This window comes from Oreochromis aureus, linkage group 20 (assembly GCF_013358895.1).
Source record: "Oreochromis aureus strain Israel breed Guangdong linkage group 20, ZZ_aureus, whole genome shotgun sequence".
Classification (NCBI taxonomy): domain Eukaryota; kingdom Metazoa; phylum Chordata; class Actinopteri; order Cichliformes; family Cichlidae; genus Oreochromis; species Oreochromis aureus.
The window spans coordinates 10,216,800-10,231,605 of NC_052961.1; the positions used below are offsets into that span (position 1 = coordinate 10,216,800).

The following is a 14,806-nucleotide window of genomic DNA, read 5'->3' on the forward strand; positions in this document are numbered from 1 at the left end:
GTCTGTTTACGTCCAATCTGTGGAGTCGCTGCTCTGCTGCTGCTACTGTGACCTGCTGCAGTTTAGTCAACGGGATATTATAGCTGGATAAAAATCCCATCGAGATTTATTATGATGCCGTTCCGATATATGTGTCCTCACGGTGGCCGTGCATAGAGTGACCCGGCAGAGGTCGTCATGGAGTAGCTGTAGTTGAGGGGCTTTGTTTAGGCAGTGCGACTGGGAGCAAAGAACTGGGACAGGGGGACTTTGGTGCTACTAACGTTAGCTAGCTGAGCAACTTAGCTAGACGTTTTTACTGCTGCGACAGGTATTATTATAAGTTGTTTTGTGTGTGTGTCGCTCCATGTGTTGTCTTCCTCTGGCCGTCAGCTCACTTTATATTGCTGTGTTTTCGTAGTTGTTATTGTTAGCGTTGGCGTTAGCCGTCAGCTGTCGTTGGCTGCTGCTAGCTAATGTGTAGCTATAGTTATTGCCTCCCAGTGGTGGAAAAAGTATTCAGATCTTTTAACGGTAAGTTTTATTTGCAAGACTGTAGTGGAAAAATGTTCCAAAAATGTAAAGTCTGGAAAGGAAAAAAAACACATATTTATTTGACTAGCATTATTAAATATGCTGCATTTATTCATAGAAATAACTGATCATTTAAACCTCTCTACAAGAAGTAGAGTGATGAGAAAAGTATTTCCCCCATTTCTGAGTTGTTATTTTTTTCATTTTTGAAATCTTCAAAGAACTTTTAAAATTAGGCAAATGTAATCTCAGTTAATACAAAATGCAGTTTTTAAATGATGATTTAATTTATTCAGGGAGTAAAGATATTCATACCTACCCGGCCCTGTGTGGACAAAAGTAATTGCCCTCTACAACCTTGATAACTTGTTATACCACCCTTGGAAGGATGAACCGCAGTCAAGTCTTTGTGATAACTGGGAATGAGTCTTTCACATGTGGAGAAAATCTGGCCCACTCTTCTTTGCAGAATGATTTTAATACAGCCACATTAGAAGGTTTTCAAGTATGAGTGGCCAGTTTAAGGTCATGCCAAAGCATCTTAATCTGGTTTCAGTCCAAAATTTGACTAGGTCGGTCCAAAATCTTATTTTTTTGAGCCGTTAAGAGGCAGACTTGTTAATGTGTTTCAGATCCTGCTGCATAACTCATGTTATGCACCAAGTTATGCTTGAGCTCCATGGGACAAACTGATGACTTCACATTGTTCTTCAGGATTTTCTGGTAGAGAGCAGAATTCATTGTTCCATGAATTACAGCAAGAAGCCCTAGACCATCACACTACCACCACCGTGTTTCACTGTTGGCATGATGTTCTTTTTGTGAAATGCTGTGTTAGTCTTACATCAGATGTAACAGGACACAAACCTTTCAAAGGTTCAACTTTAGTCCTCAGAGTATTTTTTTTTTTCAAAAGTTCTGGGGTTTATTTAGATGTTCTTTGGCAAATGTGAGACATGCCTAAGGCCTCCTGGATCAGTCATCGATGGGCTTTTGGAGTAATTTTGGTAGGCTGGCCACTCTGGTGAATGTTCACCACTGTTCCAATTTTTTCTTCATTTGTGGTTAGTGGCTCTCACTGTGGTTCACTGGAGTCCCAAAGCCTTAGAAATGGACGTCAGTGACTTTGGTTCTCATCTGTTTTGATCATGGCATGATATGTTGGTTTTTGAGCACTTTTGGGCTACTTTACTTTGTCAGGCAGGTTCTATTCTTGTGATTTCTTGATTCAGTAGGTGTGGCAGTAATCAGACCAAAGTGTGGCAAGTGTAATTGAACTCTGATTTCCAAAAATGTGGTTAATTGGAGTTAATTCATGATTTAACAAGGGTAACAATTCTGTTTTTACACAGGGCCAGGTAGGATTGGATAGCTTTTTCCCCCCTTAATAAGTCAAGTCATTGTTTGCAAGAAATAAATCAAGAAGTCGAGCAAATACAGCACTATAAATACTATAGTGCTTCTATGATAGTCAGTATTTTCTCTCCATTGCTGTCCTGTAAGCAGAATAAATTATGCTATTTCTTGTCCTTGCCAAGAAAAAAATGTAGAAATAATACACAATACAAATTATATATATACAAAGTAAGTATTATATAATGTAAAAGTTAATATAAATTGGGGGGTTTTTCATGTACATTTTCATTAGCAGTTAGGTTTTTTTTTTGGGGGGGGGGGGTTACAAAATGTTGTAAAAAGGGTGTAAAACAGTGACAAAAATCTGTTATCATTTCCCACAAAGTGTCACAAACTTATCTTGTGAATAGCCAGCAGTTCAACCCAACTGACAAATTACTGACAGACACACACACTCACTAGCTGCATGACTTGCTTGTACAGTATATAAAAATGTGACATTGTGGCGTGCTTTTATGCTTACTGTGGAATACCTTTCTTCCCAAAGGATGTTTTCAAAATAGACTGTCTTTTTTCCAGATTCATTTAATAGTTTGAGATCCGTAAGGGATTCTCAAAGCAGCATGGCTCCCAAAGACATCATGACCAATTCCCATGCCAAATCCATCCTCAATGCAATGAACTCACTTCGCAAGAGCAACACACTCTGCGACATCACTCTGAGGGTGGAGAACACTGATTTTCCAGCTCACCGAATTGTCTTGGCTGCCTGCAGTGACTATTTTTGTGCCATGTTCACTAGCGAGGTAATAATGTTTGAAAAATAGATGCCCCAGTTACATTCCTGATGCACTCTTTTATTCTGTTTTTTTCTTTGTTGGCCTTTCTGGGTGTTTTAAGGTGGTGTTACATTTGCCTAAAATGCAGGATGATTCTCAAAAGTAATCCTTCAAATAAATGTGTTGTTTTGGCTCTGTAGCTTGCAGAAAAGGGGAAATCTTTTGTCGACATTCAGGGGCTCACGGCATCCACTATGGAGATCTTGTTGGACTTTGTCTACACAGAGACTGTGCTCGTCACGGTGGAGAACGTACAAGAGCTGCTCCCTGCAGCGTGTTTGCTACAGCTCAAAGGTAAGTTCAGAGCTGTACCTTGAGTTAAAAAGTTTCTAATAATTGTCTCTGGTTTTGACATTGTCTTCAGAAGCTTCTGTGTTTTGAGCTTTTATAACTTTGTTTAACATATTAATATAACATAATATAATTATGTCTGTTTACCACGGTCTGCTGATAAGAATTAGTGTGTATGGGTAAATGTGGCATATTTACAGTGTTCATGTTAATTAAAGTGCAATGTTATGATTAAAGAAAATAAACATAATGATTAAAGAGTTTGCCTAAGCCATCTTTTCACGACTGTAACCCCAGATCTTGAAACGTATTATTCAGTTTCCTCAAAGATACGTTTTACCAGGTATTACAAAGTTTGAATTGTTTCCTCTTGCAGGCAGTAATGTATTAGTTTTAGCATGACTTAGGTCAGTTTATGTGCAGCTGGTAGAATAAACTGGGTTGTTGTAATGTTGGATTTTGGAGTTTTAGTAAGCAGGCCTGTTGAAATAAGTCACTTTCGCAAACGTTAGTAACTGGGAAACTCATCCAGTTACAGATTTAAATGGATCATCTTTAATTCCTCAATCCATTCATGCAACAACGTAAGGGCTTAATTCGAACCTCAGTTACAGCAGTGTAATCAATCAATCACGCAGTGTTGTATTCAGTATTCATACCTTGTATAGCACCTGGGAAAATCCATGCATCCATCTATCTTCTGCCAGGATGAGTGGGCAGCAGTCTAAGCAGGAGTGCCCAGACTTCCCGCTCCCTGGCCACCATATCCAGCTCATCTTAGCAGACGCCATATAATCTTATATTAAAAAAATGACAGCGAATGTTGCAAATTTATATATTTTTGTAGATAGTGTGAATGAGTCTGTTTGTAAAATTAATCATATCATCCAGAATTATTATAGTCTGCTGGGAACCGCAGAAAATGTGATGTAATAATTATTTTTAGGCTTAATCATCAATTTAAAATTCTATTTTCTAAGAAACATTTATTAAACAGTGGTACTATTCCATTAAAATGCCTTCTGCGTTTCCAAATTAAGAGAGAATTAAATGCTGGTTTTCGAAAGAGTTATGTAGGAGTATGTGTGTACAAACCTATCTCCGTCTTCCCTAGGGGTGAAAAGAGCGTGTTGTGATTTTTTGGAGAGCCAACTCGATCCGTCCAACTGTCTGGGCATTCGAGACTTTGCAGAGACTCACAACTGCCTTGACCTGATGCAGGCCGCTGAGCTCTTCTCCCAGAAGCATTTCTCCGAGGTGGTTCAGCATGAGGAGTTCATGCTGCTGAGCCAGACAGAAGTGGAAAAGCTAATAAAATGTGACGAAATTCAGGTAGGAAAACTGCATGCAGGGAGGCTTGCTTCTCTTTGAAGATCTTTTTAAATGTGCTGTGAATGCTGCTTTTTGTTTTGTTGCTGGATGATGTAAAATTTGTTACTCCAAGCGCCTGAAAGTTGCCTGTTAACTTTTTTTGTCTGCATGAAAGTTAGTGTTATAGTTTTATAATTTTCTAATTGGTTTTTATTTTTATTTCATTTTGACTTTTTTTATTCAGTTCCCTTTCAGTTAGTTTCCAGAGTGGCTTTATTAGTTTCATTTTAGTTTCTGTAGTTTCAGTTTACTTGGTTAGTATTTGTGATATGGAGAATATTGATCAGGGGGAAGATTTAGGGAATTACGGTTTAAACATGACTTTTTGTGAAGGCTGTTGCCTCACAGTCACATAGACATTGTATATCTACAAATGCACTAAAGCCTCATCAGGCAGTTTGCAGTTTTTAGTGAGTTTTGCAAGTTCACAAAGTTTTATTTCAGTTAACTAAAATCTTTTATCACAACTAGTTTTAGTTTGTAGTCGAGTTCTAGTTAAGTGTAATAACATTAGTCTGCATTACTACTGAAATAGTTAAATTTCAGTCTGAGATCCCTAAAACAAATAGTTGATTTAATGCAAATTGAGCTTGACTTTCACAGCTTCTATAATGTCTGTCAACAATCTAAGCGCCAAAAATGAAAAGCAAGTATAAACCTGTTACAGAATCAGTCTGTGACCTCCCCCCAACCACCCAAGTTCCAGTCAGTGTTGTGGATTGACCTGACAATGAAATTGCAGAGAAGTGAATCTGATTTAAGTTTGGCTTTGTGCTCAGGAAATTCCTGTTTCCCAACCACATACCCCGCTTTGTGAAAACACAGTTATTATCACATGATGATTTATAGATCACAAGTTCTGTCAAATTGTCTTTCCTGTCATATTTGTTGTTTTTAAAATAAAACCAGACCATACATGTAAATCATAGTCATGCATAATTTGCCTTCAGTTAAAGTTTTCTGTCATCCTTGAGGATTTGAAGTTTATTTTAACAGACTGCGCTGTTTCACCTTTGTACATTTTGTCTTTGCAGTTGCAGAAATCTCTTGAATTGTTGCCACTAGTCTTGCCACAAGTAATTATATTTATTGAAAAAGAGCTTGCATCAAAAATCAGTCTTGTGCAATCGTTCAATTGCAGCTGTTAGCAAATCCTTCAGTGTTGTGTAGATTTACTGTCAGGTGTTATTAATGTACATGTTGTCGGTATGCAGGTGGACTCGGAGGAGCCTGTATTCGAGGCCGTATTAAATTGGGTCAAACACAACCGCAAAGAGCGGGAACCCTACCTGCCAGACATGCTCGAGTTTGTTCGGATGCCGCTGCTGACCCCACGCTACATTACAGATGTCATTGATACTGAGGTGAGCCAGGCGACGCTTTGTGGGTTGTTGTGTAATCACATGCCAAGCCTCCTATGAAAGATTTTTCTGTCAAGTTTTATCACACCGTAATTAAGCAAGTTTTTACTCGTCTTAGCCTCTCATTCGGTGTAGCCTGCCATGTCGAGACCTTGTTGACGAAGCCAAGAAATTCCACTTAAGACCGGAGCTGAGGAGTGAGATGCAAGGCCCACGCACACAAGCCAGATTAGGTAGGAATCCAGTTTTCAACTGCACTTTAGCTAAATGCTTGTCTTGTAGACAGAAGCTTTGTAAAATACGTTATTTTCTTTTAAGGTGCCAAAGAAGTCCTGCTGGTTATCGGTGGGTTTGGCAGCCAGCAGTCACCAATAGACATAGTTGAAAAATATGATCCCAAAACTCAAGAGTGGAGCTTTCTACCTGTAAGTATTAATTTGGTGCATGTATTTGGCTGTTGAACCAGGGGTGTCAAACATGCTGTGCAAAGTGTGAAAATGTTATTGAACTCATAAATTGCTTCCAATTCGTCAATGAAATGCAAGGTTTTTCATGATGCCAACATTACACAAGAAATGGACAGAAAATTAAAAGTGAAGTTGTTTGAATCATGAACACATGAAATCCTCTTCAGAAACGAAAACTGTACAGCTTTGATCTGTAAAGTGAAATATTGTTGAAATAGATTTTTATTAAGGCATCTCAGGCTTTTCAGCACCTGTTTTGTAAATCAATAGCTTAATAAAGAATAAAAAATAACCTTTAAAATTAAAATGACTTCTACAGAATACAGTATTTTCTAATGGCTGGTAAATTTGTGAGAGTGTAGGGTTAAGGGTTGTCTTACTCAGGCTTCTGCTTTCAGCTTTCTCAAATCTCAAAATGGCAAAAGTTATTCTAAAAGCAAGTTTGAACACCTCTTTTTTGCAGTTATTGTGAAGAATTATCTAAATTTACTTTAATTATAGTGATAACAAGTATAGTGAAAAGCAGCTCAGCTTAAAGAGTTTCCTGTCTTTCCCCAAACATAGGATTTTGAAAAGCTTTTTCCCTGGAAGATAGATTTCTACTATCATCTTTACTTTGAAAAGAATTCCAATAGATTTCAGTTCACGTGTCTTTGCTCTGGCTTTGGTTCATGTCTGCAGAATTGACTTCTTTTTAGTTACAATGCAGTGCCCACTGTAGATTAAATTAGACTGTATGTGGCCCATGAACTAAAATGAGTTTGACACTTGTGTCTTAAACAGAATATTGCACGGAAAAGGCGTTACGTGGCCACAGTTTCTTTGCACGATCGAGTCTATGTGATCGGGGGCTATGACGGCCGGTCGCGGCTCAGCTCCGTGGAGTGCCTGGACTACACAGCGGATGAGGACGGTGTTTGGTACACCGTCGCCACCATGAATGTTCGGCGAGGCCTTGCTGGAGCTACAACACTTGGAGGTCAGAGACATTCTGTGCTCAGTGATCTTACTCCCTTCTCTGAAATCACCGGTGATTTTCTTTGTCCATCTCCATTTTTCGTGTTTAATCAGAGAGCTGTGGTGTTATTGGCTCTTGACAGATATGATCTATGTTGCTGGTGGCTTCGATGGCAGTCGGCGTCATACCAGCATGGAGCGATATGATCCAAACATCGACCAGTGGAGCATGCTGGGTGATATGCAGACGGCTAGAGAAGGAGCTGGTTTGGTGGTGGCCAGCGGGCTTATATACTGTCTAGGTATGGAGACAAAAATACACAGTCATCAAAATTTCATTATCACATGGGCCCAAATATTAACCTGAAAACCAGCATAGACTGTATATAAAAGGTGGACACAGACCTATAACCCATGACTGTTTCATCCGTCAACATCTGGAAGTTTTCATATCGTAATGATTCATGAAAAAATAGCCTGGTCATTGATTTCAGTGACTGCAGTCGAAGTGCAAACACTGGGGGCTACAGGCAAAGCACAGATTTGTTTTTCATTTGTTCAGCTTTTGCTCCAATGTTTCTGACATCTAATGAGCCTTCAAACTCTCTTATCTGATACTTAAAACATGGTTTTCTTGATTGTATTTTATCATTATGTGAAGTAACGAACCTTTCACCAAAACAGTCCCTGGTTTATATTTGTTGTGCTTTGCCTTTCCCTTTTTTTTTTCTTCTTTAAAATCTTAAACGTTTCATTTTCAAATTTACTACATTCAAGGGGCACCCTATGCTCAGATTTCCCCTTAAGCAGAAGTTTTCCATGTTGTGATGACTGAGTACCAATCTAAGTAGTCACTATGACTGAAAATGCACACGTCAAACTATTATGGCTAGTGCTGTGTCACTGAGAATGGTGGAGTTTTCTACAGTTGATTCTTCTTTTTCATCCATTTACTTTCTTTTGATTTTTATTTTCGTTGATTGGAAAATTTAGCAAGCCTTTATAGGTGGAGCAGAAGAGTTGGAAATGCTGGGTGTTGATTTGCGCTGAAGCTACAGGTCACCAGTGTGTAGCTCTGCATATTTGATTTAGAAGGTTTTCACATCAGATGCCCTTCCTGACGCAACCCTCCCAGAGATTTGTCTCTCCTCTCGGTCTCAGCTAAAGTCATAACACCTACATTTTATTGATCTTTTTGACTCTAGTGAAGATGGTATTCTAAGAAACGAACACACATTGTATTCTTTAAGACTTGAAACTAGCAATTGAAACCATAAACTCATCGAGAAAGGGTAGACTGAGGTCAGAGATCACTTGAGCAGTAGACACTTGTTTTTGCAACCAGAGAAGTCGCTCGATTAGAAAGAATACACATCGGCTTAGTTTTTCAAATCATGAAGCTACTACCATTTTATACATGCAGTGTGTGAATATAAGACTAATTCTCACCCTCTTTTCCTCCTTTTCTCTAACAATGAAAGCATGAAGTAAAACCAATTTAACATAGTCGCTTGTTCTGAAACACTCTACCATCAGTTTCGTAGAAGCTGTCTTCATTTTCTCCAGCAATAACCATTCCGCAGGTGTGTCTTTTAGAGCTCCTCATCATTTATGACAGTAGTAATTCTTGGCTGCTCGACTAAAGAGTTTATCCACAGTCGGTTTCCCTCAGAAGATGTCAGGAGGCAGTTTGTACTCAGTCATTGGACTCCTCTCAAAAACTCGTACAGGATAAATTACTTTGATAGCTGACTAACCTCTGACAGACACATTAAAGCTACAAGCAACCCACAATGCAATGAGAACTCCATGTTTTCCAGTACAGGCAAATATAAAAACTGAGTTATCATTTCAGCTTTGTTTCATGTCAAGAAAACTATGTTAATGTGTCTTTTTTTTTGTTTGTTTGTTTTTGGCAGGTTTTTCGGTTAATCATGTGGTTTATAACATTTGTTATAAAGCGTTTTGGTTAAGATTTCTTTAGGAAACAGTTTATATTCTCCTTCTGACCTCAAAGGTAATCTCTGCTTTAGCTCATAAAATGAACCAAAAAGATTTTAACTATAAACGTCATATACAAGGTGCACGTAGCTTCTGGGTCTGAAAAGTGAAACCTATCCCTGATTCCCTTTAGAAAGAAATTTGATTTTACCGAAGTGAATGGAAAAATGGACCTCAGCTTTCCTGATATGTGTCCTCAGTCAGTCTTTATGTTTGCATGTGCATGCTAAGCAGCATAATGTCTTTTAGGATGACAAAGCAGAAGGTGCTTTTGAGTGGGCCTGTCAAGTTGCTACAAAATGAGCATTTTAAAAAGTTAAGATGGCGAGTGCCAAAACGCTCAGCTTGAGTCTTCACAATAAAGAATTTACAAGCCAGTGGGAGACATCACAATCTTTAGTTAGAACTCTGTTGAACAGCAGCATAAACAAGCTCATCATGATTAGTTTTCTGACCATCCATTTCTTCACAGGTGGCTATGATGGGCTAAACATCCTGAATTCGGTGGAGCGGTATGACCCACACACAGGCCACTGGACTAGTGTCACACCCATGGCCACCAAACGGTCAGGTAGGTAAGAAAACAAATGGAATAAAACATTAGGGATGCGCCAATCCATCTTTTTTCCAGTTTGGATACATTACCGATGGCTTGGTTTTGACTTTCTGCTGACATCGAGTACCAATCCACTACAAGTTATTGTCTTCTAATTTCGGCTGCTCCCTTGTTTTGGGTTCCCATGGTAGATCAACTTCCTCCATCTCACCTATCCCTAGCATCCTCCTCTGTCACACCAACCCTCTGCATGTCCTCCTTCACTACACCCATTAACCCCCTCTGTGGTCTGTTTTTTCCTCATGCTCGGCATCCTTTGTCATGTGTATCCATTATCCCTTCTCTGCACATGCCCATGGATTGGTATTTATTTAAAAATAAAACATAAACAGAGACCATGTTATTTGCCTCATTTGTAAAATTATTTATTTAATATTTCTAAAAGCTTCCAATCAAATGTTAATCTAAACTTAAAGACAGTGAAAATAATTGAGCAAGAGATACTGGTTTTGAAAGTTTTCTTGTGTTTCAGTCATGTTAACAGACTTGACCACAGTTTGCTGCTGACTAAAAAAAACCTGCAACAATTTGAAGTTGCAAGTTCAGGCATATAACAAGAAGCTGTTGGCGTGGGAAGCACACATCTCCTCCAGACAGCTGACCTTTTGCCGTTTCCTTGATGCTTTGTTAGCTCTCCCATTCACACTGCTGCTGATGCATGGTGTAGTAAACACAACATCATACATAAAATGGGCCACTGTCACAGATCCTCAGTACAACTTTTTGAGCTATGGTCACACTGATATCCGATCCAAATTCCTGCGAGCTGTGCTGCTGTCTGTTGACGCCTTCCTGCTGTTTCCAGGGGCCGGTGTGGCTTTGCTCAATGACCACATTTATGTAGTGGGAGGGTTTGATGGCGTTTCACACCTCGACTCTGTCGAAGTCTACAACATCAGAACAGACTACTGGACCACTGTAGCCAGTATGACGACTCCTCGGTGTTACGTAGGAGCCACCGTTCTCCGAGGGCGACTCTACGCCATCGCCGGGTAAGAAAGAGTTCCATTTCTGTGACAATAGTCTTAAAGGGGTTTTACTTAATACAGCACTCACATATGATATGAATATTGGCAGGCTTTTGGGTTATTGTGCCTTCTTTCCATGTAGACTATGAAGTGAAACCAGTTTGAATACATGATCGTTACTGTGCATAGAAATGCTTTATGAAGAAAGGTCTCTCAAGTCTACTGACTGCTTTCTGTCCCAGTGATAACACGACGAATCCCTTCACGCTGTGTGGAGAAACACAATTAGAGAATTTAGCACTAAAAAAATGACTTTTGAGCACTCAGGCTTCGACTGACCCTCAAAATGTATTTTTACAGAGATTATGGGTTTTGTTCCTTATTTTACTCAGCATAGAGCAGCTCGTGTACGGAAAGAATGTCCCATAGCTCCCTGCATACAGTGCGCACATTAAGATTAAAGAATAGATCACATATGTATTTCCAACAAGTCTGCACACAGACATAAGAATTTTAAGGATTGCATAAAGGAAATGTTTTTTAACGTGAATGCATAATGTAATCCCACCATATTCCATTTATCTGCCTTGGGTCAGACCCCAGTTTATTATAGTTACTGAAACAATACTGCATCCTTAGAAAAAATAATTAAAACATAAAAAAACATGCTTTAGTTTTAGTATATTGGTTCAAAAATGTAAGCACAACAAACATAAGGAGGACATTATGTTTACTCAAACTGGGGTGCCCACATGGTTGTGAGCCTTGTGCTTGTATTGTAATACAGGTTCTGACCTTCTTGAGTCATGCTCATGACGAATACTCCCGGAACAGAAAAACTAAACTGACACTTAAACTAAACATTTTCAAACCATAAAAGCTCAACTCAAAACAAGCACACTGTCTCTGGAAACGAAGTGAAAGTAAACTGAACTGAAAAGAAAACAGTAAAGCTGAGCAAAAATGTGAACTAATACAAACTGAGGTTGAGACCGACCTTAGTGGGTTCAGCCTGGTCATTAATTTCAGTGACTGCAGTGGAGATGCAAACACTAGAAGCTACAGGCAAAGCACACAGATTTGTTTATTTTTTCATTTGTTCATTTTTTTCTGCAATGCACAGTCATGTTTCATAGTACATTAACACTAGTTTCTTGACATCTAATGAGCCTTCAGACTCGCTCATCTGATACTTAAAACATTGTTTCCTTTATTGTATTTTCTCAAGTAACACACCTTTCACCAAAGCAGTCCCTGGTTTGTCTTTGTTGTGTTTTGCCTTTTCCTGTTTTTTCTACCCTTCTAGCATTTCAGTCTAATTGAAATCTTCTTCTTAAACATTCAGTGCATTTCATTTTCAGAATTCCCCAAAGTGACAAAGCCCAAACTGTTTATCAAAACCACACATGAGCATGGCATCTGTAAGTGGTTTAAATTCAGAGCAATTTGAGCTACAGAGACAACTCATAAATTATCGCTAACACTCTTAGGTAAGGTGTCCTAATCATGATGCTAAAGATGACCTATGATACATTTCCTTATTTTCTGTCATATCTACATATGACACATAATAACAGGGCAGGGGAAGGAAACTAATCTGGGTTGTTCAGACAGATGAACTGACTGCACAAAGCCCCAGGATAAGATAAATAATCATGAACTGTGAAGCATCTAAAGCTATTTCAGTATATTCCATATATACACAGCTGAAAATAAGGATGGTGGGTTCTCTTAAAATAGGCTGATTTTATCTTTGCATTCATATTGTTAGCAGACAAATTATTGTGGTCAGAAATTTACATGCACTGACCGTGGGCATGAAAGTCATGCAATGTCAAACGAGACAAAGATTGAGCTATTTGACCACAATGACAAGAAGCATGTTTGGAGGAGTAAAGACAAGGCTTTCAGACCAAAGAACACTATACACGCATGGTGGTGGTAGCATCATGCTCTGGGGCTTTTATTTGCCAGTGGTGCTGGTAAATTGCACAAAGTGGATTCAATTCTTTAACTTCACCTGAAATCAATACCTAGACAGTTGAAACTTGGAAACAACTGGGGGCTCTAACAGGACAATGAGCCCAAGCATACATCAAAACTTCTCAAAGCCCTAACAACAATCATATTGAAAATTTGTGGACGTGGCTTAAAAGCCAAACCTACTGCCAGGAAACCAACCTAATTTAAATCAATTCTGCCAAACAAGACCAGTGATCAAATATCCACCTAGAATTATGCCAGAAGCTTATTGATGGCCACCAAGAGCATCTGGTTGAAGTGCAACTTGCTGAGACATTTAACCAAATATTAGTGCATATATTAGCCTCCATGTATACAACTGTACATTAGTGATATTTGAGCAGCTGTTACTACTGTGTTTTCATCTTTGTTCTTCATAGTACCACTACGAAGACAGCTATAGACACAACGTGTTTCAGGGTTGAAGGTGAATTGTCCGATTTAACTTGGAATCGGTACAGCATTCTGCAGCAGGCTTGTCAGACAGTAGTAATGTCATCTTGTTCAGTGGCTTCACTCAGCTCTGTGTTTCCTGCTGTGGTTCAAACTCTCAGTTCCTCTCCATTTCTCCAGATATGACGGGAACTCTCTCCTCAGCAGTATCGAATGTTACGACCCAGTTATCGACTCTTGGGAAGTTGTTACCTCGATGGCAACCCAGCGGTGTGACGCGGGCGTCTGTGTTCTACGAGAAAAGTGACGTTTGCCAAGAACCACAAGAGGAAAAGCAAGCGGGAGGGCAGGCAGCTAAACTGTGCTTAAATGCCTCTAAAACACAGCCGCGAAGGGAGATGTCTGTTCACCAGTATGCAAATAGATACCCTCAAAAGATTATGAAGCGCAGCAGTTTGGGCTGCCTCCTCCAAAGGACGGTTAACTCTCCGCAACTCGGACCGTGCTACAGAGATTCAGCTTCACCGTGGTAGACTTCACCTCAAAAGAGGCCTCCAAGGAGCCCATCAGGACATGCATGACTCTCTTCTGTGGTACTTGTGTCTGTCGTTACCTGTGAGATTATTTTTTCAGTTTGTCTTCAAAGTGCAATATATTTCTACTCATGATAAGAAAACAAAATACAATGGAGCAGATTCAGGCTCCAGTTGCTGCTATATGCCTTATGACATTGGCCTACATCAAGCGGTGAGCATCCATGTTGCCTCCCATTTGACTTTGATGATCGTTGCCCTACATTAGCTTGTTATCAGGTGAACTCATTTGGCATTTGCAACGTTGTTAATGAGTCAGTAATTCAACCCCTACCTGTAAACAGTGCTTTTTAATTAAAATCACTTTAATATGTTTCATACATACTCTCTCTCTCTCTCTCTCCCTCTCTCTCTCTCAGAAGATATATTTAGAGATGTTTTTGTTTTAGAAAATGACTGATTTGTATCCATTGGTTCTTGATTCATTTGTTCCTCGATTTGGCAACTTTGAAAATTCAAGTATGAGGTGCTTGTGATTTATTTTTCTTTCCTCAGAGTATAGATTTGGATGTAAATGTATGATACACTCCTAACATCACTGTTGCCTGGGAAGTAAATAAACACAATGAGAACCAGTTAAGATTATCTGTGATACATCTGAACCACCTGTTGACAGAGAAGACAAATTTGCTGAGGAAGGTTCATGACTGAATGGGAGCCACAGTGAAATCTTCTAAATCAGCGGTCCCCAACTTTTTTTGCGCCACAGACCGGTTTATGTCCGACAGTATTTTCACAGACCGGCCTTTAAGGTGTTGGGGATAAATACAACAAAATAAAACCAGCACCGGTACCAAAAAAAGAAGATTTATTCATAACACATGGGAAAACACCCAGGGAAACCAGGTTAACGATAAAAACCATGAATTTTACACTCAAGCCTCAACTCTTGCGGCCCGGTACCAAACAACTCACGGACCGGTCCGTGGCCCGGGGGTTGGGGACTGCTGTTCTAAATACTGAGAAGATTATTTGCTTCCTTCATTACCGCCTTTAGAAGAGGATGCATTGGGCCGTTCTTTATAAAAGGAAAAGCGATGATGCCATTCCACAGCTCA

At 39.4% G+C, this 14,806-nt stretch overlaps 1 protein-coding gene across 2 annotated transcripts; it reads left to right on the top strand.

Annotated features, from left to right (window-relative positions):
- The first annotated feature begins 20 nt into the window (after window positions 1–20).
- On the top strand, window positions 21–14,324 carry LOC116317172 (kelch-like protein 12). 2 transcript variants are annotated; one of them, XM_039604828.1, is made up of 13 exons: window positions 21–310; window positions 2,449–2,675; window positions 2,849–3,002; window positions 4,114–4,331; window positions 5,585–5,734; window positions 5,850–5,964; window positions 6,050–6,156; window positions 6,982–7,177; window positions 7,299–7,457; window positions 9,629–9,727; window positions 10,578–10,764; window positions 13,143–13,189; window positions 13,336–14,324. In XM_039604828.1, the coding sequence occupies exons 2-13, from the start codon at window positions 2,493–2,495 to the stop codon at window positions 13,686–13,688; spliced, it is 1,968 nt and encodes a 655-aa protein (XP_039460762.1). In that variant the 5' UTR covers window positions 21–310; window positions 2,449–2,492; the 3' UTR covers window positions 13,689–14,324. The 2 variants fall into 2 exon arrangements, with proteins under 2 accessions (XP_039460762.1, XP_031591719.1); XM_031735859.2 differs by lacking the exon at window positions 13,143–13,189 and having other exon boundaries at window positions 23–513; window positions 13,336–13,608.
- The last annotated feature ends 482 nt before the right edge of the window (window positions 14,325–14,806 follow it).

Excerpts from the sequence above, each read along its gene's own strand:
- LOC116317172 (XM_039604828.1), top strand. The coding sequence starts at position 2,493 with ATGGCTCCCAAAGACATCATGACCAATTCCCATGCCAAATCCATCCTC. Across the intron at positions 3,003-4,113 it reads GTGTTTGCTACAGCTCAAAG|GGGTGAAAAGAGCGTGTTGT; the intron begins GTAAGTTCAGAG and ends CGTCTTCCCTAG. Across the intron at positions 4,332-5,584 it reads TAAAATGTGACGAAATTCAG|GTGGACTCGGAGGAGCCTGT; the intron begins GTAGGAAAACTG and ends GTCGGTATGCAG.